This window comes from Amphiura filiformis, chromosome 6 (assembly GCF_039555335.1).
Source record: "Amphiura filiformis chromosome 6, Afil_fr2py, whole genome shotgun sequence".
NCBI classification, from domain to species: Eukaryota; Metazoa; Echinodermata; class Ophiuroidea; order Amphilepidida; family Amphiuridae; genus Amphiura; species Amphiura filiformis.
The window spans coordinates 78,432,997-78,459,780 of NC_092633.1; the positions used below are offsets into that span (position 1 = coordinate 78,432,997).

Below are 26,784 nucleotides of genomic sequence, written 5' to 3' on the forward strand. Positions count from 1 at the left end.
CTAAAACGTCGATTTCTCAGAGTTCTCTTTTGACAATATTGCACGATTTTTGTGACAAGATAACTCGAAAAAATATGCAAGCAAAAGGTAAACTTTATCCACTATCGTTTAGAGTACATCAAAGTCAAGGGAAGCTTTTATCATTTTTTCAAAATATTTGTTTTAAACAAAAATATAAACCTTTATGTGCATTTTTTAGCTTAATAGAGTGACAAAATTGTTTTTTTCACATGTTTTTTTCAATATTTCGAAGAGAGAAACAAATTTCAAAATAACAAAAAAACCTTCCCTAAGTTCATGTCTCTTTTTTTATGAATAGCTAACTGAATTTTTTTTACTCCGAACAGATTTTTTTCTAAGTTGTCACAAAAAAATTGGGGTAAAAAAGTGAATTTTTGTGATTCTGTCAAAAACTTGAGATTTTTGAACAAATCTGACGTCACCATGGGATTCCTTGACTCATTTCCTTTCCAAAAATGTATAGTTTTATATACTTTGGACCTACAATTCAGAAATAATGATGCTCGAAAATGTCTAAGTTCTCTCCCATTACTCTGGCCTTAAGAGCCATGTGGAAAACTGAAAGTCTTTTGCTTGGTGACTTGAGCCTAATTACTTCAGTAATCTTAAATTACATAGGTTAAAGTTTGTTCGACTTAATATAAGGCGGAAAAAAGAAGACTCATAACACCGTGTATTGATATAGAATGACATGCATGCAGGTGGGCGCAATGCTTAAGCTAGTTGTGCGTTGTGTAATGTATGACTGGCACACGCTTATGTGAATTTACGTGAGTGTGTGCTGGGACTTTTTTGACGAACGCAGCAACAAAAGCTGAATAATTTTCGCCTTATATAAACCGAACAAACTTCAGTTAAGGCAGATTGTGGTGTTTTACAAAAATTGAAGGAATAAAACGATTGCGCACACATGACCATAACATTCAATACTAGAAACATTGCAGGGTTTCTACGCAAGGCGTCAATTGGGATGCCTCCACCATGGGGCGATTTAATCTCGGAAATATATTACAATAGCTGAATGTCATACTGTATGAGTGGCAAACAAACAACCTCACATGACCTTTGACCTCAGTATATGACCTAGGATACTACCAACACTTGACGGTACTCATAATACAGCTACCACATAAGTTTGGTTGGATTAGGATCTAATTTGTTCATATGAGACCAAATTTTAACCAAGTCTAAAATAATGGTATTTTACAAGTTGACCTCAAATGAACTTTGACCTCACTATATGACCTATAATAGCTGAGAGTTCCCATGGTGCAGCTATGACCCAAGTTTGGTTGCATTAGGATTTAAACTGATTTAAATGAGGGTATTTTACAAGTTGACCTCAAATGACCTTTGTCCTCAGTATATGACCTTTAATCACCACCAATAGATGAGTTCCAATAGTTCCAGCTATGATCCAAGTTTGTTTGCATTAGGATTTGAACTGTTCAAATGAGACCAAATTTACAAGTTGACCTCAAATGACATTTGACCTCAGTATGACCTTGAAAAAAAAAAAAAAAAAAGTAGCCAGAGTTTTTAACCATGACCCACCTATCCTGAAAATCTGAAGTCAATCTGCACATCCATGCCCGAGATTCAGCATCCGGACAGAAGGACGGATGCACAGACATTGCAAAAACAGTATGCCTCGTGGTGGAGGCATAAAAATGATAGGTGTACTGACAGCAGGAAGAGGCTAGCTTCAAATTGTCATACACACTTTTATAAATCAGATACGGAAATGCATGATTTGACAGGGGCTTGCGCAATTCACGGATGTTATACACCAATATTTGCAGCATTTCCCTCTAGTTTAGGTATACATAAGTTTTGATGAATGCTGTAGCAACATGCGCAAAGCCGTATCAGTGAAAAGATTAATGTATTACTTTATTTTGCGCAGACATAGAATTGTAATTGCCCACTGGGTAATAACAAAACACACAATATCTACACATCCGAGGGATTAACGAATTGAAAAGAATATAATGGCTATTGTTTATGAATGGATAATATCTATTAGCAGGGAAACCAAGTTTTATTGGGATGTCTGTGACACCACAATTCTATGGTTAGCTCAATTTTTTCCAGATACAAGTTATCTTTTTTGATCAAGTCCCTCAAGAACTGAATTTTACATAGTCACTTGAGGTTGGATAAAAATGTTTAGAAGTTGGCAGCATGGCTGTGGTTCATTGGAGTTCACTTGCTGAAAACATACCGCATGCTACATTTAACATAATGTAGTGGTTTCCATTTGAATGATCTCAATGTATTCTGCACGTGACCCTCACCTGCAGACGCAATTCTTAATACCCAAAATGTAGCAACATAAATGACATACCAAAATGTACCAATTTCAATATCTTTTATTTTTAGACTAATTTAGTATGACACACTGTATTTACTTTGGATCACTTCCAAATAAACACAGATCTAAGTCATCTGTGTAGAAATACTGCACTTGTCAGTAAACACAAACCTGTATTAAAGTATGCGCCTATTATAATATCCAAGTGTTATTTCTCACAATGCTACTTTGAAAGTAGCCATGTTAAAATAAACAGTCACCAACATCCGGCTGATAACACACAAGGTCCATATGCTACATCCAAGTAGTGTTAAGCGTACATTAAATCTTCAAAAATTCATTTACTTATTTCACTTACCTTGTGGTGAGAAAGGCCCATCTTGTTGGGAAAAGTGTGCCAGTATGACTATCACTTTAGCAAAGGCATTCCGTACCTGAAGTATAAACAAACATTAAACTTCTTTATTTCAAAAATAATTCCTGGTGGTTCTAAAAAATGTAAATTGTGTACCAATAACAGCCCATAATGGATACACATTAGTATCATAATGGTTGCTATTAGGCTTACTGCTAAATTCAACACCATTTACAAGTTACTTCAGCACAAAACCTCTATAAATAGATACATCTTTATGTTGAATATTAGTTACACTCCTCATTGAGCACTGTTTTTGTGTATCCATTTGGGGCTTGTGCAATGCACCATTGCTTTTATTTTATTGTATTTTGATGTATTTTGTGTATGATAGTTTTTCTGTGGTTGTACTGCAAGGGATCTCTTAGTTTCTATTTGAGATTCCCTTCTGAATTGTATTGTATTTTTTTTATGTGTGTTTGCACACAAGTAATAACATGGGAACCAAGGAGAACAGTGCCAGTGCATTGATTGGCCACCCCAGGTTAAATAAGAAATAAATAAATTTACATTGATTTACTATAATAGTTGCCATACATTACAGGTTCTGGCAGATTCAGTAACACCATGCATTATGACTTTCATTGAGAAAACATCACTTCATGAGCTTTATCAACTTTTCAATGAGTACTTTATATTTATGCATTAACATGCTGTATTATGAAAGAATAATTGAATTATGAATGAATGCTGATATATGGGGCATGTTGACACAACAGTGATTTCTTGATGAAGCTAACAGAATGATTTCATGACGACGCTTAATTTACCTCTGAGCTTGGACACTCCAGTAGATACTCAGCAAACCTGGATGGATGAGCAAAGAGTACATTCTGAGCAAACCATTTCCTAACATTACGACTACACCGTAGAAGAAGATACAAGGCATCATACCACTCTGTAGCAGGGCCTCTGTAAGATAAACAGAACAAATGATTTACATGTGTTAATTAGCCTTTTCGAAGTATGGCGTACACAAAAGAAGGGCAGTCTTCAATATGGGTAAAACCCGGCAAATTGAAAAGACTTTACCCACTTCATGTAGCGCCATCCTATTGTGTCCGCCATATCTCGAAAAGGCTAATGTTTGTGTTAGTGACAGTAAAAATACAAGTACATGACAGGACATTATGCAAACGCTCTATTGTTCTGACACATTAATACTAAGATTTGCTGAATTTTGTGACACATTTAACATAACTTTTTGTGCTAGAATGGTTAGTACAGCTAGAATCCATTTTCATTAGCTTATGTATGGCACCAGCAAGACAAAGAGGGGCCACTGTGCAGATGATCAATTCATGAAACTCTTAATTGGTGTGTACTCTTATGATCAGAAGTACAATTAATACACATCCAATGATTCTGAGACAGGGTTTCCAAACTAAACATCATTTGAGTTGAATTTCAGACCACTTGCGACTCCATGTGAAAAGTGTACATTTGCATAACATGGTCCTTTTAGATCATGAGTATGACCCACTGCTAATATCAACATCACTTCTGGTTAACAAGGATGCATCAGCAGCTAAGTTTCACAAGAGAATTAATGGACTGCATCATCTGTGATTAAGCCATTAGGCCAGATGGCAAAAGATCAGATTCTCAAGTAATAAATTTATTGGATTTGGCTAACAAAAATATGCATTCCATCATCTTTATTAATCCTACTAAATAAATCATCTCTTCAATGTTCCAGCTGATTCCCAGAGTAGTCTAGCCAACCCAAGTTTTGAGCTTGCAAACCCAAATTATGACCCACTGGTTAGGAAATCCAGATTTAAGATGAAATCCTGTTTTAAGATGTTTTTATCACTTCTTGTCCAATAAGATGTGTCAGCTTTTATGAGATTACCCGCTTCTTTGATAACTGGTTGTTGCATTAAGTGCACTCGACTGATTCCAATTTGGCAAATAAAATCAACTAATCCAACCCAAGCCTGACTACAATCCTGGCAAAAAAGGTTGCCCCACCTAAGCATTAATTGGCCAACATCCGTACCGCTCCCCTATTGCAATGTTGATTTGGACAACATCGTCATCATTTCTCCCAACATTGAAAAATTGGGGTAGGAAGGGGAGTCTGTAAGCTGAATGTGCATTTTCAACTATTGTACAAATATTATTCAGAAATATCACATACTTAATGGAGTGTATGCTTTTAACAGCAATGCAGGTGTGGCAACAAATTTCCGTCAGGATTGTAGTCATTTTTAATTGAACTTAATAAATAAAACATAGGTCATTATTACATTCATGTATGCTGAATTGTTACAAGCTGATGAATACTTTAAGACTTCAATATTAGTGACATTACATTTGTACAAACTAACCTTAGTGTTTTCTTTGTATGAAATCCAACACTGAAGAGAAATCTAGATGCTAATTGTACACTAATCATTGCTAACTCCTCAGCCTCAGGATTCTGAAAATGTAAAAAATCAAACCATTCCATTTCTTGGGCATTTTCAATCAAGGATATAACCCTACCCATGCATGTTCCTAATTATAACAATACCATTTTGACTATATAGATATCAGGTAGTGTAGAATATGAAGCTCCAACAATAACAAGGTCCCATTTTGGTTGCAGATCTGCATTTACACCCACACTCTGCTTGTCCAACAATTTTAGACTTTACACTAACCAAACCCATTATGTATCCTAGTGTCTCTGAATTTCTAGATAGTATCTGCCCACATTAATTGATCCAATATTCACACAGGTGCACACCAGAGCAATAGAGATATCTACCTGTTGTTCCTGTCCCTGCTGAGGATTGAACAGGCCAGTATTGCATGTCACCAACTTGCGAATGAACTGGAAATATTCCACGCTATATTGCATGCGACTATGCATGAAGTGAATGTTCTGACGACGGACACATCTCTGAATAGGAGGGGGCATCTTGGCGGCAGGCTTGGGAGCAGCTGCAAAAAGAATGACAAGAATTGGTTATGTTACTTAAGGTGATTTCTCTTTGTAACATTAAGTTGGGCATCCCTGAATGTCTTTATCTGTTACATTAGTGTTTGGGGAATTCCTCAATTAAATATTTGCTTCATATGTTTTGCTCTATTTCTGCATCGTAAGTTTCTCACCATGAAAGCCTCTGCATGTTCAATGTTTGGCGTGCATCCTACGTGATGTGATGATGCAATCGCTCGTGGCAAAGTGTCGCCAACCTAGTGCTTGGCATGCGAGGGGTCTTGGGTTCAAATCACACCCAGAACAAACAATTTTTTTACTTCTTCCTTTGTTTTCTCTCTTTATTCTTTCCTTCTTTCCCTTCCCATTGACAAAAAGCCCTGGGGCGTTAGGGTTAATCAATATAAGCCTATTTTTGAGTAAATCAAAAGTGGTCAAGTTCTTGCTCCAGGGTGAATTCCCATGACCATACATTGATTGGAAATGAATGCCTTTGGGAAAGAAACATGGTTTTTTGGTTCGAATATTTGGGGTCAAATATTTCAGCCAAACCTAATTTACCATAATGAAACAAACAAGCCACCAATTTTGATCTGAATATTGTCAAGAAATTGTACTATATACTTACATATTGTTAGACTTTCTAAATCTTTCTGAAGGTCCCTTTTCTGTCCATCTACCCTTTCATAGAATAATATGTAGGCATTCCACCACCGCTTTTGACGCCTGTATGACATTCTGTGTGTAAAAACAGGAAAAAGGCACAAAAGTGTATAATACACAAAGAGGATATTCACTAAAAAGTATGTTTTAGCTGAAACCACAGAGTTGATACTAACAAACATTCCTCTAACAGGCACTAAATTACACATTAATTCAAAAGAAAACATGTACTAGAGCACAGAACAGCTGTTTGACTACCTTGATTGAAATGTTCAATACATTAACCTGTAAGTTCATAAAACAAATACCTTTTAAGCATATGATCGAACACCTCTCCCATGTACTCTCCTCCAAAGCACTGGTTCTTCATCTCCTCATCATCGTCCATGCGACATTCTGTCACTTCGCCGTCATCAAATTTGTACCACCTTGCTTGGTTGTCGTCATCCCCGTTTCTGAAACATGAAAAAATGATATAGTTAGTATGGTGCCAAATAGACAAATGGAACGTTGTCCAATAGACCAAGCACATCAGCTCCTTTCACATGTGATTCTATCAATGATATCTGACAAAATAAGTAGGACATGAACAATACATTATCCAAGTTATCTGCATGGCCTATTTTTAGACAATAGTGAAACTTGCATTAAATGAGGTCAGTTCATATGGAGACATAACATAGTCAATTACACTGTCAAAACAATTAATATTCTTTGAGTTCACCCCTCAGATGTTTAATTTTTTACATATTTTTTGCCACTGTTAAATTTCAAGCTGTGTTCCAACCTCAGAATATCCTAGCAGTATTAGTATGCACAAAGGCCTATCTTATTATAATCCAGAAAACTACATTATGCATATGCATCATAGAAAAGGGCAAAAAGTTGTGCCTTATCATTACCTTTGAGCTATGTAGGAATAATAATGTCCTCCACTGGCTTGGCCACTGTGTACTACAACTCCTACTAGTCTATACCGTGTGCTAGGTGTCCCTTCCTCTTCTTCATCATCGCTACCTTCCCTTTCATCATGGATTACTTCACCTGAACACAAACATTGTATTTAAATTTATTTTGTGAATTTGGGCAGTGTGGTTCAGTTGTACCATATTAGCTAATTTGGTGAGATGTTTTAATCCAAGATGCCACTAGGTCCTCTAAAATATATGAAAATTTTGCTGGAGGTCTTAGGCCCCCAGTGCTGTCTAGGGGTACCACCTAGTTGGAGCCCAATGTGATGAAGACCCCAAATATTTGCGATTTTAAACCACATTTTCACGTATTACTGTGCATTTTGGGGAAATGACTCTTTAAAATTTGTTTTTGTCAAAAATGTGTGAAACAAAAGAAAAACAAAAAGAAGAGAAGTGGCATCTTTGATTAATTAATAATAGAAGTTAACCATGTAAAGTTGGTTTATGAAACAGTAAGAAATACCCCCTGGTTGCAATTAGATTTCCTATGCTTAAATTGCTGCTGTTATTGTTTTTCAATGTATTGAAGTGAGATTTACAGTGATTGACTGCGATCATGACTAAACTACAGATAAATATCTTATGACTTTTTTCCCATTTGTTTTACCTTCAATTTTAGCCAGTCCAGCAACTGTGTATGGCTCCATATCAAATTCTCTAGGAAATTCAAAGTAGTCATTGAATTTTATTGCACATTCCCTGCAAAAGGAAAACATAAAAATCTAGAAACGTCACACCGAATGGGATGTCTCCACCATGGAGCGATTTAAATTCGGAAAAATATAACAGCTAAATGTCAAACTGTTGAGTGGTAAACAAACAAACATAACCTCAAATGTGACATGATCAAGGGAAATGAGTCACATGTCGGCAATTTTCAATTAAAACTTTTTTACATCAATTTCTGGCAGTTTACATATGCTACATTTTGATGCAAACCCCATCAAAATCGGACATCTGGTTACCGAGTTATGAGCAATTTATCAATGGCTAAAAACAATATAAAACAAAAGAATTTGAACACTGTTTTTGCCAATATCTCAAAAACAATATTAGCGACATCCGACTCATTCCCCTTGATCAGGTCACAAATGTCCTTTGACCTCCATATGTGATCTTGGATACTACTAATACATGAAGTTACCCATAATGCAGCTATGACCCAAGTTTGGTTGCACTAGGATTTAAACTGTTCAAATTTTAACCAAAAGTCTTAAAGCCATATTGTAACATTTCCATACAAAGTAGATTAGGATTTCTTTTCTATAAAATGTTAGGTTTTACTGTCAGATATGCCCCTTTTAATTTTGAGTTGAACGTACAACTGAGGTAAAGCAAAGAAAATTTGAATTTACTACCAGCCCCATGTCGTCACTGCATGCCATGTACGTACTGTATTATGAACATCACATACTTGTTTAACTGATATTTTCATCATAATAATTAAACAAAGGTTCCTGTGTTCAGATTTTGACAAAACTACAACACCTCGAGTCTTGATTTTTGCAGGGTATGTTAGTTTAATAAAGTACCTTATAACCTTGTAAAAATGTAATTTTGAAAAATATGTGTACATAATAGTCTGGCGCAAATGAACTCACCTTTCCCAGTCATAGTCAAACCTCTTGAGTTGAATGGCTAAAACACTGGGTAGCTTCTTAATGCATAGTCTTTTTACAGTATCAACCTGAAATCAAGGGAAAACAAACACATATTGACTATGTACTCAAATAAATCAGTCATGTCAGTTGACATCATTTCAAACCCTAGCACTAGCTTATAAAGCAAATATGAGCACCTGAAGTATTTGCGAAATTCAACAATAGATGAAAATAACATTGTCCAAACTTGCCTGTGGAATCCAGTTGTTTACTTTTAAACAATGATGACACCAGACGAGGGCCTTTGAGAAAAGGGCAAAGTTCATACAGAGGCAGAAATATCCTTGCATAACAGACAAAATTATAATGTCAGCCCAAAACGTATACATTTCGGTACTACAGGGGAAAGTGTGTGGGGAAGACTGATTGGGGAGACAATTCTCCCAAGCTCATTCCTGGTGCCAAGAACATGCCAGGCTCCAGAATATATAGGCCTATTCTTTATTCCTTCTCAATTCTTACACTTTTCAATAATAACGATAAGATTCTGTAATAATTAGGCTACATATAAACTAATATAATGTAATAACTTCATGAACTGACCTTTTTGTTGCACTTTTCACAATGGTAGGCATTTGCACCTTCTAGTAAGTCTCCCTTGACATATTGTTCTAGAGAGTCCATTAGATTCTGATGATTCCTGATGTCCACATTCAACGTGGTGAAGGATTCTTCCCTTGAATACCTGTCACAAAGAACAGAGAAATGATGAGTGCTCACCTCTGAAGTCAAATCACTGAACACACAAGGACTCATTTTCACACATCCCTTTCTGGCTTTAAACAGCAACTGAAGATGGTTGACCTCACTCACTCAGTGGCATTAGCTTTACTTTTGATTGGGCTATTCCAGTTGAAATTCATACACCCTATGGAAGACACAACCTCAATCTACACATGGAGTGTGCATTTTAAATGGGGCTACCAGAATTGGGGACTCCATCTGAAATTTAAACCCCTGTGTGGGAGTTTAAGATAATAGCCCATTGTGATTTGTTTATTACTGAATACTTTGTAACAGTTTTAAGGCAGTACTCAATTCAAAAGTGGCTAGCATGCATGCATGGATCTTTTGCCCAAAGAAGTCATTCACATAATGCGCACAGCCGCACACACCCCATCATCTTCACTCGATGCCCATAGAGGGGAAATAGTACAAAGATCTGAAGTAAATTTGTTAATACTACCGTGGTCTGTGCTGTGCATCGAAGAGCGTAAAGTGATAAACAATAACCCTGATTGGCTGATCAACGGTCATGACAACAAATCGGTTGACTCATTGGCATGTAAAAAGGGAGGAGACCTATTCTCTTCTATGCGATCAATCATTACCATCGCGTACCCTGACCATGGAAGTATTACAAAATTTACTCTATATGTGATTGGTAACCTTTGATTTGATCTTGGGCATGTGTTAAGTCATATAAATGGTACCGTGATTATGCTAAATTTTTTTAACATGCAATGACAATAAGACGCCTTTCTGTTACCCTATTATTCAATTTCAATCAGTGCAACAAATGCCACAGAAAATAATATTTCATTCTCATGCACAACAACCCAATATGGTTTCTTTCATTATGAAGTCATAAAAAAATGCGCACATTTGCCTGGTCTACCTCGAAGCAGCTAACTTGTATAGTGCATTCATTTAGTAGAAACAGGCAGGATAGTGGTAAATGGTATGCTGGTAATAGTAAAGCAAAACCTTTAGAAACATGCTAATGATTCAAGTTCCATTTCTCTTTTCACTACTAATATTTCATTATAAGAACACCGCAATATTTATTTAAAGGCATTTACATACCTATGAGGACAGTCTTTGCAGATTTTCTGGTCAGCAAATGACCCTCCTAGCACCTTGCAAAAAGTGGCCGAGGCAATCGTATGCCTTGAGCGCCTCGTCTAAACTATCTACTAGACTATTGAAAAATTCTAATGCATCATGCTGTTCCCTCAGGTTTACTGGTTCACCCCATAATCTGTAACACAAATATGATAAGATAAAGCAAATAGTGATTATGAAGTTACAAATTCATTACAGTAATCAATATTATCTATATATCACATTAAAATCATCACTTATTTACAATGGATTAATTCACTGAACATAATAACCTGCTGTAGCAAGAATTAATCACCCTTAGGCAACAAAAAAAACCACTTTTCATATTGCTAAAATCATTTAAAATCAGCCATTTTGGGGCCAAAATTGATTGATTTTGACTGGAAATTTGTGAAAAAATTCAGAACATTTTAAAAATATGTTTGTAAAAATCATCAAAATTTTGCCAAATTTTCAAACCTTTGGTGATATTTTAGGGTCATTTAGCATTTTAGGGTCATTAGCCTTGAGAAAAAAAAAAAATCCAGACCAACCAACCCTACTTGAAAAGTCCATCTGCCCGTAAATCATTTGGATTATCTGTATTACTAAGCTGAAGGCATATGTTGGAACCACACTACTGCTCAATAATGCATACATGTTGTTAACTTAACCTCCTCAACCAAGTTTTTCAAAGTTTTTCCAAGCATCTATATCTCAGATTATTTGTGATATGTTCATTATGTGTTGCATATCAATGAACAGCTAATTTATCCCCTTTTACAATGACACCACTTTTTGAAACAATCGCCCTTTTCATGGCTGAGTACACATCTTGTGAATGTAGTGGGGTCTCAAACAGAATGTGCCAAATTGACCATAATTTTGTGCAGCAAGCTGCAATCGCATATCTTTGCAATCTGGGACCCAATGCCATCCTCCAGGATGACAACGCTTGCCCCCACAGAGTCAGGGTAATCAACGACTACCCACAGAATATGGGAGTAGAAATAATGGAACGGCCTGCTGATTCGGGCATACCCTGGGTAAAGATAATAATAATAATAATAATTAAAAAAATCATCAGCCCAGACCTCAACCCGATTGAACACTTGTGGGATCAGCTTGGTCATGTTGTGCATGCCAGAGTAGCCAATGCAACCACACTGAATGATCTGCGACGAATCCTGGTTGTAGAATGAAATGCCATCCTACAGCAATGTGTGACCAGGCTGGTGAGCAGCATGAGGAGGTGCCAGGCTGTTATAGCTGCATATGGTTTTTCCACCCAATATTGAGGTTAGTGACTAGTGCTGTTTGAGCATAGAATAATGATCAATTTGGCACATTCTGTTTAAGACCCCACTACATTCACAAGAAGTGTACTCAGCCATGAAAAGGTGATTCTTTCAAATGTGGTGTCATTGTAAAGGGCAATAAATTAGCTGCCCATTGATATGCAACACGATATGAACAAGTCACAAATAATCTGAGATATAGATGCTTGAAAAAACTTTCCAAACTGTTGTTGAGGAGTTTACTATGAACTTTTTTATGAATTTTTTTTTACTATAAATTTAATATTATGATTGAAGACAACTTAACAAGACACATACTTGAAGTGTTTCCAGAAACCCCTGGGTACATAGTACTGCAGCTTGCTTTCGGACAAATGACCAAAGATGGCTTGCACTTGCTTCAACACTCCTAGATTATACTCCTTTGCGCTCCTCTTGTTTGCTAAGACCCGGCCTGTCCTCAGGGCTGCTCTCTGACTCGCCTCCTATATCAATATTGCTCTGTGTGAGAGAGAGAAAGAAATCAATTCTTGTAAACCAGAGGCAGATTTTGTTTCCTTTCCCCCTTATTTAATATTCATGTAAAAAAACCCAACATACAGTCTGTCCACATAGAAGTACAAATAGACCTTGGAAACTGGAGGTATGAGAGTAATTATTTCAGTGCTTCTTAAATGCTTCTTTGGTGCGCAAACTGCTGTGCGATTTGTACTTGCCGAGTGCACCACGCTCTTTACGCATCACATTTTTTAAACACGCAGTGCGTGTGACGCAAAGCATCGACCCGCCGATGTCACAGATTTGGTTTGTACTTCTATGTGGACAGACTGTAGGTAGTAATGAATTCACACATTTGACTTCCTGCTACAAATCTATTTAAGAGAAAACACTATCAATAATTATACTGTCATACAGATACCTCCTGGAGTCTCTGATAACAAGTCTTTACCCAGAGAGGAATTACATAAATCACACAACAACAAAAGTCTAGTATTATCTAGCGCATTATGCCTACCTCAGTATCTTGCTTCTCATCTCCTGAGAAATCCTCTTCTAAATCAGTAACAGCGCCCTCAGCTGCTAGGACAGATGATCGATATCAGGAACCATGTATAACTGGTGAAGCAAAACACATCAGTATTGTTATGAAACCAAGTTTTCATTTTAACAAATGAGATCTCATCATAGTATTATTGTCAACATGAATCAACTGGACTATGAAAAAGGACTGGTCCTATTTGAGTTAGCTTGAAATTCCCCTGGACAAGGAACTTGCTACTAATTCTCTCGTTGTAACCCGTACAAAACTCAGGGAGCTGATCCTGGTTGCGAAGGTTATTTGTGGAATGACTAGGGTGTGCGCTCTTGAAGCAGCAAAGTCCCTGAATTGTTGTTAAATGGTTTATGGACTAATGTGGGGCGTAGTGGTCAGCGACAACCTTTTAAGTGTGTTGAGGCTTGTAGATCAACGTCTAGGTGTTGTGCCTGTGCATAGCGCACTATAAATCACTGCGCTTTTTTAATTTGACTACATTTTGAACATGATCAATGATATTTGATTTTATAGAAATATCAAATTCTTTAAACTGCAGATCACATTGAGTATATAACTACTATATCCTAACCATACCTACCTGTTGTAGTACAGAATTCATATAGCATGTGGCACCGCATTCTTTAATCCTACATAGCCTTTGTTAGGTCTTGGTCCTACTGGTGGTAGATATTCCCACTCGGCTAAAGGCATCTCATTACCTGCAAGTGAATTACAAGCACAGTCAACAGTATTAATAAAACATTATTGTTACTTTAAAACAAAGATGATTCAAACATACTAAACATGTTGCCATTCTCCATGTTAAAATATTGTTACATATTATTTAGTCATACTTCACAGTGTCAACATAAAGGCTGCTCATTTCTATCCAGGTTATCTTCTCATCACTATGTATGTATATACGCACACACACCAACATGTAAACACAGGCAACCACATACCTTGACCCACCCTATTAACTCTGTATTATCCAACTGTGGGCACACACTTGTTCAATCATGTGGGCACACACATTTTGAGTTTTTTCACCTACTGCAGACATAGTTTCAACTTAAAAGTTGACTCAATACCCATGTGTGGTTTGACCCTACACCCATAACTCCAATCATTGCTTTTTAAATGCTGTTTTCGATCTACAATCCTCAAACAAATTTGTTGCCACACCAATATAATTTGTTTACTTTGTAATTTTGTAACTTTACCCGTGATCCAGTGCAAACCATCATGGTCAAGGGTATAAACTGTTGAAACATACATTCTTCCCTTCCCACCCAAATCATTTAATGTTAAAGAACAAGGAGTAATAAATGCAGGCTACATAGTCTACATCAACATTGCTAACATGGGAGGTGAACATTGCAGAGAAGTAGATTTGGATGGGGTTTTTTTTATAGACTTAACATAGATTAAGTTGAAGCCATCTTTCTTGGCACCAAGACACAGGTCCAATTCACAGTGATTAATGTTTTTCATAATGGCTCACCTGAATAGTACATATCTGTTAACATATCTGCCACCATTTTCAGATTGGCTACACAATTGACACACATGGCTACTAGCAGTTCGAATGCTGCATTGATGGTTAAAGGATTTGTACAGATAGGTACTACTGGATCTAGGGGTGTTTCTGCTCCATTCTTGCGATTCTGCACCACAACTTTTGATGCTGGGAAGATGAAGTCTTCCATTACCTCCTGCATATGAGAAAAATTAAATAACTGTTGTAAGATATGTGACCAACTTCTAATTCACTTACTTACTTGCTTAATTTGAGTGGTGTCCTTGAACTGTGACAGCTTTCCACAACGATCTGTCCTTCATTGCTATACTAAGTGATGAAAAAATTACCAAACAACAGGTCTTACCGACTGTCACAGTTCTCGGAACATTGATATTTTCATTGGCGAAATGATGATCCCTCATAACAATATAAAGCCTGTTCTGATTGCCTGAAAATGACATCACAAGTTTCAGGGTACCAAGTTCACACATTTTCATAGTTAGGAATTGACTTGATGTCCCTTGTGAACAATGCTTCTCTATGGTTTGGTGTTCCTACCTTGATTAAGTTGCAGCCATCTTTCTTGGCACCAATTTGGAATTTCTTCTCGGGAGTCATGAATGCAAGTAGTTCTCGCATGATTAGTAGATGACCTTCCAGTAGAGCATCTTCACAAACACCTTCCCCAGTGCTTAAAACACCATCCTGTAATAAATGATGGTATCAAAGAAACTGTTCACTCAAGTTACTACAGACAGTTGATATTTTCTATGTTCTGAGGTGTAGTCAAACACTACAGACACACAGGCATTTATATAAATCAAACTTCATTTATAATATATATTTCCCCTTTTTATAATTATCAGTACTGACTTAGATATGGTCTCATTGCCAGTTATAACCAAAAGCCCATTTTTTAAAGGAGAAATACCAGAAATTGCCCAATAATGGTACATCATCCCATCCCCATATGTGACCATCCACCACAAAGTGGTAGTAAAGTCGGCTCTAGATCATTTTCTGTTTATTGCAGAATTTGAAAGAATGCACTTTCTGCTTTAAAATGACACCTCAACCAGCTTCATCGGACATCTGGAAGTGAAGTTATGGTTCATCAAAGGTCAAATTCCTAATTTTACATAGAAATCCATATACTGTTTTTGATTATATCTCAAAATGGAAAATGCCGACTTTACGACCAGTTTGTGGTGGATGGGCACATATTACGCCCCAAACTCACAATGCCGAGCTGAAATGGAAAGAGTGAGCAGAATATTGGTACTTTTACTAATTTGTTTAAAATTACTAATGAAGACCAGATTACTAATCAAGTTAACAACCGCCAGTATGATACAAAGGGACAGTTTATAGTTATATGGGATTCATTCCTATGAGATATAATGCCCATGACAGCTTGACTTACCCTTATTTTCTTCAGCCAGTCTATTTCGTTGTTTAGAAGTATCTCGGCATTAGGCACAACAGTATTGGCAGCAAAGGCATAGTTGAGTAGTCGGCTTAACAGCTGGAAGTATTCACTACACGACTTAGCATGATCTTTGGCTGTGTTCTGTTTACAGAGGGAAAGAATAGCAACACTTGATCATATCTATTCTTGTAAACTTCTGAAAATTTAGCAATTCCTGATCACTTCGAATACTAAGTAGCGCATACCTGATTCCCTAGAACGGGGAAAGATGTAGATATTACATTTGCATTCACATTTTGTCATCTCATTTTCGGACACAACGCTGTGTTTTGATGTGATGGGGTCACCAGAGATGCTAGTGGGATCTATCAAATTGTCTTGAATATTTTGTGAACTTCAGAAATTGTGAAAAAATACAGTGCTAAACAGGGGATATGCGATGGCAGGTGTTTAAGGAGCATCACCCCTTTAAAACAATTGTTTGCTCTTATTATACTGAAATACCTTAGTTTTATTTCTTTTCATTTCTGTACTTTTTTTATATCTTATGACCCATTCACATACGTCAACAAATGGGCTATTGCAGTTGAAGGACATATCTTCCATAGGGGGTGTATGGATTTCAACAGTAATAGCCCAATTTGACTCACCTGTAGTACAGAGAAGCAGAGAGTAATGAAGAAGATAAGTGGCCTATGACCTGCAGAACATTTGGTAGCCATCAGTAGAAACTGTTCCCCTCCTGCTAGTCTAACAGGCCTGCAACACAATCACAATTCATACATGCTATGTCAGATTTCAAAGCGAGTATACATTATATTTAACAATCTCATACTATACAACTGACAACTTTCATTTGAATTCTACTTTTCGACACACTAACCATAACGGATGGTTTGAGTGGGGACATCCTATTGTTGTCCCACCCTCCCCAAGTTGTGAATATAAGTGAATTGTTAAGTTGCTACTTTCATTCAAGACTTTTCAAAGAGTTTTTAATCTGTCAAAACCAATTGAAGAAACTTTCTGACAGTTTCATAAGTGAACCACTGACTTTTTTCAAAGCTTTGTTTCAAGATTTGACACTTTAATTTTGGAGGCTAACAGCCTGTTTTGGTAAACTAAGCACAATTTTGACACACAATCTATGGTAACACCTTTGTTTCTTAAGCAATGAGGTATATGACATTGAGTTTTTAAAGCTAAGCCCTGACTAGGAAACTATAATGCCCCTCACCAGCCTCCATCTCCATATACTTGTGCACATTTTTAAACATACATGCATGTCATTCGGGGCCTGGCCTGAATCACATGTCTACTAACTTACCTGCTCTTGGATAGCAGAAGTAAATCTATAATAAAGCACTGCCATGCCTTGTCTTTATTTAATGCATCAAGAGCTACTGGACAGAGAGCAAGACACACAGCTAACACCTCTAGGGCTTCTCGACATAGCGTCACATCATCTGTTTCTGGTACACGATTGTTACCCTGAAAATTAATATTGTGGTTGTGGCGTTTAAATTTTCATTTTTTATGTATCTTTCAATTTTCAATTAAGATGTTACTGAAATATAATAATGTAATATCAGAACTCAAGTACAATTAGCCATAAGTGTGGGTGTGTACATTTACATACGCACTTCACGCTGTATTTTACACCGTGAATATTTCATTTGATACCTGAAATAACTACACCAGCTCAAAGCAAAACTCTTTCATATCTGATATAAAAATAAACAAAACAAAAAACACCAAATTTTTTTTTGAGAAGCTTACCTTTTCATAGCACTTGTGTACTTCTTCATTAGTGGCATGTAACAAATGAAGGGCGCCGCATCCCGCTGCCCATGAAATTTTCTGAACAGCTTTCACTACACTCAGATCTGGTGTTTCCAGCTTGGCTTGCTGTAAGGATACAGACAAACATGTTATGGTATCATTATGTTGATTCCATGCTGGCACAGGGTAAATGAAGTTCATATACTCCTAAATATTTAATATTATCCAATTCTGATAGATGTTATTGGCATAAGTAAACCAAATCAAAATTAATGTCATGATGTGGTACAAAATCAAAGAAAAAAGAATCGGCCATTTGCGACCGTAAAAGAACAAACCAAACTTGATGTATGGTAAGACTCTGAATTTCATTAGAAAGTCCTCTTGATTAGGCTTAAATAAAGTTGACTTGCCCTTATCGACCGACCCAAAAATCTGAAAAAACATGGTCGCTGTTTTTTAAAAATTTGACTATAGGGAAATGTCATTTTTTGGTTTATAATATTCAATATTTGTGTTTTATTTATGTTAAACTGCGGTATAAACGCATTAAATCATCAATTTCTCATAACTCGATTTCTGCAATTGGTTCGTTAATTTCAGCAGCGTTGGTTCGTTAATTTCAGCAGCGTAAACATACACTGTAACTTTAACAGGGAAATGTGGGATGGAAACTGTGTTCAGTCGCATCTCCTGCATTTATTTAAATCACATTATCCGTAGTATTTCCGATAAAGCGCATACTGTCTCTGTTTCTCTAAAATTCTCTGTGCAAAGTATTAGGCATCACATCGTATTTTACAGAAATTGCCAAAACAAAAAAAAAAAATCTACTGACCGACCCAGGTGCTGGTACCTAAAGGGCAAGTCAGCTACTTTTTTAGCCTTAAGAGAAAGCTGAAAATATTTCCCAAAAGCATTGTTCATCATCTTACAACCCTTTCGGAGAGCACCAAACTTACCTCTTCAGCTGCATGTCTACCTAATCTAATAGCTACATTCCTAAGTACGCATTCAGCGTTTGGGTTAGGTATATGCTGTAAGGCTTGTTGTAATACTACTGCTTGGTTGTGTGTGCTGGCTGACACAGGCGCAGGTGTCTGGCTGGATGAAGTGTCTGTCTGGCACGCCTCAGCTACGGCAGCAATTTTGGCATAAGCAACTGTTGTCAGCATGAGCTTGCCAATCTTCAGCACCATCAGTAAAGCAGCCCTGTGAGGAGTGTCACATGGAAATGATATTCAACAATTATTTCAATTAAACCAGATAATTTCATACTACCGTATTTACTCTTATTAAACATCTGAGGCGGTGTGACATTTTTGAAACAGGGGGCATTAATTTGGTCTTTTTTACAATGATAATTCCCGAACAAATTGTCAGGTAAGCTTAAAATTCACGCTGATATGACGAACTATGAACTTAGGATCAATGACTTCCGGTTTACTTCCATGTTTTGCGATGTCATATCGCAGCAATTACCAATGGTATGTGGACCATGGTAAACTTACTTGCACAAGATAGCATCTGTGTTTTGCATCCTGTCTGGCAAAGGCATCTAAAGAGTGTCAGGTGTGTCTCTATTTGTTTTTTCATTACTTCTGTTCACATATCTATACTATAGCTGAACATTTTTTGTTTTAATCAAAAACTACTGATCAAAAATATTTTGCAGGCTTTAAAATCAGAAGTTTTTATTTGATTTGTTCGGGTTTTGACAACCCTGGATAACCCAAATAAGCCTCAATTGAAGCTTATTTCCATTGGAGGTCCATTTGAACACCGAGATGGGTTGAGAACAGTCAGGGGTTAACACCCCACTCAGGGATACCAGTGGCCTCCTGAAGTTGGGAAGGAAAAAAATATTTCATAAAATACTAAATGCGAAGCGTAGCGAGCGGAGCTCTCATCCCTCACGGCGTGGGGTCCAGGGCAAAGCCCCTGTTAGGGGGTCGAGGGGCAAAGCCCCCTAAGCAGATGGTTTCTGCACATTTAGCACCACAGGAAAGGCCATTTCAGAGGGTAAAAGAACATTTCAAAGCTCCTGGCTTGTTCTACACTTTTAATAAAAAGTGCTTCCTTCTTCCAGAAAACATGCTTTAAAGTTTTGAGTTTCCTATACTTTTATGCACAAGAGACACTCTTAAAAAATGTTTTTTGGCTTTATTACATGACCAATATGGCTGATGTTGATATATGTGAAGCAGAAAAATAAAACAATAATTAACAATTTGTGCTTGGCATCCACTGCCTCCCCCACCCCACCCCACCCCCACCTTTTGGTTAAAATTTCAGGACGACAAACATTTTAGCAGATTTAGCACCCCAAAAGAGACCATTTTTGATTTAAAAAAAACCTGTTTTAGACTTTTTTTGAAAATAATGCTTCCTTCATCCTAAAAAAGTGGTTTTAAATGTTCTGTTTCCTATACTTTTGTACATGGGAGACATTCTTCAAAGTGTTTTTTTGGCCTAATAACATGGCCTACATGATTGAAATTGATATATGTAATGCGCAATATAAAAACAATGATTCATCAAAATTTTTTACCCCCCCCCCTTCGGGTATGTGGGAGGGGGCCCACATGGGGGGGGGGGGTACTTATGATTGTGCATGAAGAATACATTGTACCCGGACATTGTATGATAAGAGTAATTTGTAAAATTCGGTATGTTAAACATTAAGAGACAGAGTGATGTCACTACAAATTGGGACTAAAATAGTAGGCCTAAAAAGGAAATACATAGGCCTACACACACTCAACCACCCCCACCCAACCTCCCCCACCCCATGTTCACAACGACGGCTACACAAAGCCAAAGGATACAGCTAAAAGGTTCATATCAAACCTTTGACCGAAGTTCATTTCCATTTAGACTTAAACATGACTTGATATTAGAGTATACATAGGCCTATACGGCATCAGCATCATCAGTCCAGCATCATCTCAAACGTCATCGTTCAAAATACACATTACATACTTCTTACTTGGGTAATATTTGTTGAGGAAAAAGAGATGAGTTTTTGAACGCAAAAGCCGACACACTCAGTATAATATGCTGGTCCGATAATGGACTAAAATTCATCAATTTTGGGCATGAAAAGGTGTTCTCAATAATATAAAAATTTGACCACATGCATGTTAAATGAGTACCATTATCTAGTTGAGTCATCCGTCAGGGTTCTAAGGAATTTTCATTTTAAAATTGGAGATTTCCTCAGATTTTTTTCCTTCCAACGGGAGATTTTTTTGCGACCGGCCGACTGGAATTTTTTTTTAAAAACGTGCGGTCCGGATTTCCGAAATATCCGGAAAACTGGCATCCCTGCCCACTCTTTACAAAACTGGCTGCAAGATACATGTACAGGTATGGCTCTCTGTACACGGGACCGACGGCTTAGCATCCCCTCCGAAGGATGGAGTACTCTCATGGTTCATTTCCCCAATTCCAAATGCACCATGGGGAGAGCAGAAGTCCTAATTTAATCTACACAGGTTGCCAATTAATTTCAGACATTTTTTCCCCCAAGTCAATATCCCAGCAAATCTCCACTGCCAGGAATTGAACTCAGGACCTCGTGCACTAAAGGCAAGTACCCTAACCATTAGGTCACTATCTCCCTTCTGAAATTAATTGTGAAAAAATCACAAATAGTAACCTTGCATTAATTTGCCACTACACAGTATTTTACATTAACTTATTTCTACAAGTTTTTGTAATTATTAAATGAAAATTCCATCACTATTTTGGTTAATACCATACCTCCTTGTCTCCATGTCAGCGTTTGGAAGAAAGTTGTTCTTAGTAAGCATATTCTGCACACAACCAGTACCACCACTCTTTAAGAAATTGTTCTATATATGGAACAAATAAAACAAAGCATTTCAACATATTTCTGATCTTGATATATTATGTCAGCCTGTAGTAAGTTCAATCTTCAATACTTTATTTGTAGTTTTATTCTGAACAACAATTTTACAAAAATAAACATCACCCACATTATACACATACTATGAACACATTGCAAGAGGTATAGATCAGCAGACATTTAAAATGTGTGATTGGCCCAGATTCAGAACCACTTCCACCTTCTGATAACAATGCAAACTAGAGCAACTGTGCCCTTTGCAAAGGCACCAGGTAAGTTAGGCGGGATGACTTTGACGATCTGATCAAGCAGCAATAAGACTGTTTCATTAATTGCCGTTGTAATATACAGGGTGTCCCAAAAAAAAGAGGCCCCTCATTGCGCCCTCTTTTTCTCCTATTTCTGACAAGTTGATCAAATATATTTTGATATGTAAAGAAACCTTGAGGCGTTAGCTTTAATAAACCAAAACAATTATATCAATCGGCTCACAACTTTTGAAGATATGCTCTTTTAAAGAAATGTACCCGTTTTTCACTCTGTCCACGGAGCAGGTTTGGCTACTTCAAAGTTGAAAGGAGTACACATACCATGCATGAATATCAAACATTCCTCAATGATAACTTTATAAAATAACTTTATTTATGGAATGGGCTTTACCGGTGGGTTTATGGGCAATGGATTTTGTTAATAGTGTCATTAATTTGTGGGTAAAATGGATACCGAATGAGACTTCTTTTTGCTTTACTTGTGATTACTTATTTTTTCTTGGTTATTTATGCCTTTTTGTTTTATTATGTTTCTTACTTGTTTCTTGCTTTCATTTTTTTATTTACAATATAAGTCATTTCTCTTTTTAGGATAAAAGGTAGCCCTAAAAGGCTGTTTGGTTTGTCTTTGGTTCTTCTTAAGTGAGTTTACTGTGCTGCTCTGCCCTCTACCTGATTGCCTCCTTGGCGAATACAGGTTTCAGCCCTGGTCCTCATTGCATCAATTGTGTTGCGTACCATCCTTGTGCGCCGGATACTTGCGAATGCATTCAGTAATCGTTTATAAGATCTTGGATTTTGCCACAAAGGAAAAAATCAAGTGGTGTGAGGTCTGGTGATCGTGCAGGCCACTCCACAGCATGAGCATCCCATTCACTCTGTTTGCTATCCATGGACAGAGTGAAAAAACGGGTACTTTTATTCAAAAGGGCATATCTTCAAAAGTTGTGAGCCGATTGAAATAATTGTTTTGGTTTATTAAAGCTAACGATTAAAGGTTTCTTTACAGCCCAAAATATATTTAATCAACTTTTCAGAAATAGGAGAAAAAGAGGGCGCAATGAGGGGCCTCTTTTTTTTGGGACACCCTGTACTTTGATCGTGGAAAGCTGCCATTTTGAAAACTTGACCTTTGACCTCTGTATGACCCCCTTAATGACCTTAAATGAATTTTAAAATATCATTGCATTTTAATTTCAACTCAATTGAATCATTTTGAGTACTTGACCTTTGACCCCTTAATGACTAAATGAATTGTAATATATTTTTAACATGTTTAGAATGTCATAAGGATCATCGCATTTAAATTTAAATTTCAGCATTTTGAAAAACTTAACCTTTGACCCCTTTATGACCCTTTATGACCTAAATGAAATATTTTCAAAATGTTTAGAATGTCATCAGGATCAATTGGAGCATTTTGAAAAACTTGACCTTTGACCCCTTAATGACCTTAAATGAATTTAAAAATATTTTTAAAATGTTTAGAATGTGATAAGGATCATTGCATTTAAATTTCAGCTCAATTGGAGTATTTTTCGGTTAAATGACCTTTATTGACCTCTGCATGACCTCTGACATTAAAACAATTTATAACTTTTGTTGCCAGCTACCCAATACGGCTTGTGACTAAGTTTGGTCGAAATCCGAACAAGGATATGGAAGGAGTAGCAAATTGTGAGAAAGAAAGAAAGAAAGAAAAACTAGAGCAACTGTGCCCTTTGCAAGGGCACGAGGTAAGTTAGGCGGATGACTGTGACGATCTGATCAAGCAGCAACATTGTGCTGGATAGTATTAATTTTAATAAGACTGTTTCATTAATTGCCGTTTTAATATACCTTCGTCGTTGAAAGCTGGCATTTTGAAAACTTCTTTGACCTCTGTATGACCCCCTTAATGCCCTTATATGAATTTTAAAATATTTAAAATATGTTAAGAATGTCATAAGGATCATTGCATTTAAATTTCAGCTCAATTGAAACATTTTGAAAACTTGACCTTTGACCCCCTATTGCCCCTTAATGACCTTAAATGAATTTCAAAATATTTTCAACATGTTTAGAATGTCATAAGGATCATTGCATTTAAATTTCAGCTCAATTGGAACATTTTGGAACACGTGACCTTTGGCCCCTTTATGACCCCTTAATGACCTTAAATGAATTTTAAAATATGTTTAAAATGTTTAGGATGTCATAAGGATCATTGCATTTAAATTTCAGCTCAATTGAAGCATTTTGAAAAACTTGACCTTTGACCCCTTTATGACCCCTTAATGACCTTAAATAAATTTTAAAATATTTTAAACATGTTTAGAATGTCATAAGGATCATTGCATATAAATTTCAGCTCAATTGGAGTATTTTCGGTTAAGATGACCTTTTTTGACCCCTGTGACCCCTTGGATGACCTCTGACGTTAAACAACCCATAGCTTTTATAGCCAGCTACCCAATACTGCTTGTGATTGAGTTTGGTCGAAATCCGATCAACGATGTGGAAGTAGTAGCAAATTGTGAGAAGAAAGAAGAAAGAGGAAGAAAGAGGAAGAAAGAAATGGCAAGAAAGAAATAAGTTAGGCTGCCCGCCTAACTTAAGAAATAAGTTAGGCTGCCCGCCTAACTAGGCTGCCCGCCTAACTTTAAGAAAGAAATGGCAAACTTATATATGCACATATTGGTGGAAGTGTAATATGTTTACACTAAAGAATTCAGACAAAAATGATGATAAATATATCTGTACCTGGAATTCAAAGGCTGTTTCTCCATGAGGCTGCTTGGCAGGCATTAATAATGAGTAAACCACCTGATACAAACAAATACAAAAGAAGGACGCAGTAAGAATAACAAATATTTTTTATATTTCAATAATTATTCATGAAATAATAATGGGTCTACCACAAAAACAACCACAGAAAATAATACCAAGCATGACAGACTTACCTCAAGATTATACAAGACTTGTGATTGTGAAGACCCAAAGAAGAGTGACTCCAAGGAGACAGAAGGCGTCTGTTCACCTGGCTTGGCGTTAGTTTTACATATCTCCATCAGGTTGGACACGGTGTTTGTATCCGGTGGTATAATCTTGAGCAATGCCCTGGCACCATCTCGTAGAGCAGGGATTTCTAGGGTGCAACCAAGATCACTTAGAGGGTAGAGGAATTCAGCATACTTGTGCTGAGTTGACATTATCTGTGGGATGAGAATGTAACAAGTTTTCAATAGCCAAACAAATGCACCTATTGTTATTAAGCCTATAGGGCATTTACTTTTTAGGACAAGATTGCATTAGTGAACTACAGCATGACATAGACCTATGTTTGAAAAACATATTGTGCAAATGTTCTGGAAAACAAAATACTTTTTTTTACACACCTAAAACTGAATGATAACTGAGGTGAAAGTGCCATCAATTACCACTCTCACCATAAATTCTGATATAAACAACTTTTTTTACATCAGGATAAGGATTAAGTTTTATGGTTATGGTTAGGGTTTAGGCTTAGAGTTACACTTAGGGTTAGGATTATGGATGGAATGATGAGCTCCAAAGTATTTTGAGTGTGTATCTTTGAAAACAACTTACCACACCAGGTAGACATTTCTCTGCTTCTAAATTGGGTCCATCATAAGGATGATGAGGTGAGCCAGCTGATGAGTCTGATGAACTATCTGGAGATGATGGCATGTTGGCACCAATTTGACAAAGTTTGGCTGTTATTAGCTGGAAATACAATCAATATAATGATAACGTCAGCACCATATCTATCATGCCCAGTTCAAATTGTAAAATTGCAAACTGAAAATTCATTGCACATGAAATTATGAATAAATCACAACTTTGTTTGCTAATGAAATGATTGAAATCTTCATGCCTTTTATAATTTTTTGATACTAATCCTATTACTTTCTTGCCAGGTATAAGAACAAAAGATTGATCAAGCCAGATAAACGTATTAGTTTCATTACAAAGCTGATTCCCACCGTGGATCCGACACTTTACTTAAAACCTTACATATAAATGATTTCCCTCCCCATATGGAACTGGGTAAAAAACCCATCAATGTCTTTTTTAATAGAGCATATTAATAACATATTTAATCACTCCCTCCCTTGCGACACTAGTTTCATTCATATGACTTCTTCAATTTTTTGGTTAGTTGAATAAAATTAATGAATTATGTCTCAATTAACTAAACTATGTTTAGATGACATCAAATATCAACAATCATGCTCACACTATACTTAAAGGCAAAATGCATATTTCATGGTTTAATAACCAATGAGAAGTTTTAGATGTTTTCCTATTTATTGCATTGCTTGCCTGCTTTGTAAAATCATCACGTTTGAGTTTCACCTTACTTTTCGCCTTGTTTTGCTCTCCTTCTGACTGTTCTTATGCGTGTTGGTTCTTTTAATGTTTTTGCTTGTATAATTTGTGAAGCGCATTGAGGCACTTTGTAATAATGCGCTATATTAAGTGCCTGTTTATTATTATTATTATAAACCATACAAGTACACTCTGCACCGCTGCATTTGGCAACATGAACTGTGCACACCTTAATTTTGTGCAGTCAATGACCGACAGCAGTTTCCAATATAACTTACTGTTTTGTCTCTTAGAGGTACTTTTCCAACCAGTCTCCTGTCTTCAGCTGGGTCTAGCAACTCTCCATTGACATACAAATCTACCCTGGTAGTGGCTGTATTAGCTTTTACCCTGCTGTGATATACAAACACATGAAATACAGAGTAAGACACAGGAATAGTCAAG

The 26,784-nt window shown here is 36.7% G+C and overlaps 1 protein-coding gene across 1 annotated transcript in view; it reads right to left on the minus strand.

Annotated features, from left to right (window-relative positions):
* The window catches only part of LOC140156084 (ubiquitin carboxyl-terminal hydrolase 9X-like), a 128,498-nt gene that overhangs the window by 25,239 nt on the left and 76,475 nt on the right, over positions 1-26,784 (minus strand). Inside the window, 30 exon segments of the mRNA XM_072179202.1 lie at positions 2,694-2,769; positions 3,521-3,662; positions 5,084-5,175; positions 5,506-5,681; positions 6,308-6,417; positions 6,651-6,797; positions 7,245-7,386; positions 7,924-8,015; positions 8,918-9,003; positions 9,521-9,662; positions 10,784-10,857; positions 10,859-10,958; positions 12,418-12,524; positions 12,526-12,600; positions 13,115-13,197; positions 13,200-13,215; positions 13,734-13,771; positions 13,774-13,854; positions 14,640-14,850; positions 15,216-15,362; positions 16,081-16,227; positions 16,737-16,845; positions 17,414-17,577; positions 17,866-17,994; positions 18,831-19,080; positions 21,634-21,725; positions 24,751-24,813; positions 24,951-25,202; positions 25,597-25,734; positions 26,619-26,733. Of these exon segments, the coding sequence (XP_072035303.1) occupies positions 2,694-2,769; positions 3,521-3,662; positions 5,084-5,175; positions 5,506-5,681; positions 6,308-6,417; positions 6,651-6,797; positions 7,245-7,386; positions 7,924-8,015; positions 8,918-9,003; positions 9,521-9,662; positions 10,784-10,857; positions 10,859-10,958; positions 12,418-12,524; positions 12,526-12,600; positions 13,115-13,197; positions 13,200-13,215; positions 13,734-13,771; positions 13,774-13,854; positions 14,640-14,850; positions 15,216-15,362; positions 16,081-16,227; positions 16,737-16,845; positions 17,414-17,577; positions 17,866-17,994; positions 18,831-19,080; positions 21,634-21,725; positions 24,751-24,813; positions 24,951-25,202; positions 25,597-25,734; positions 26,619-26,733 (3,596 nt within the window).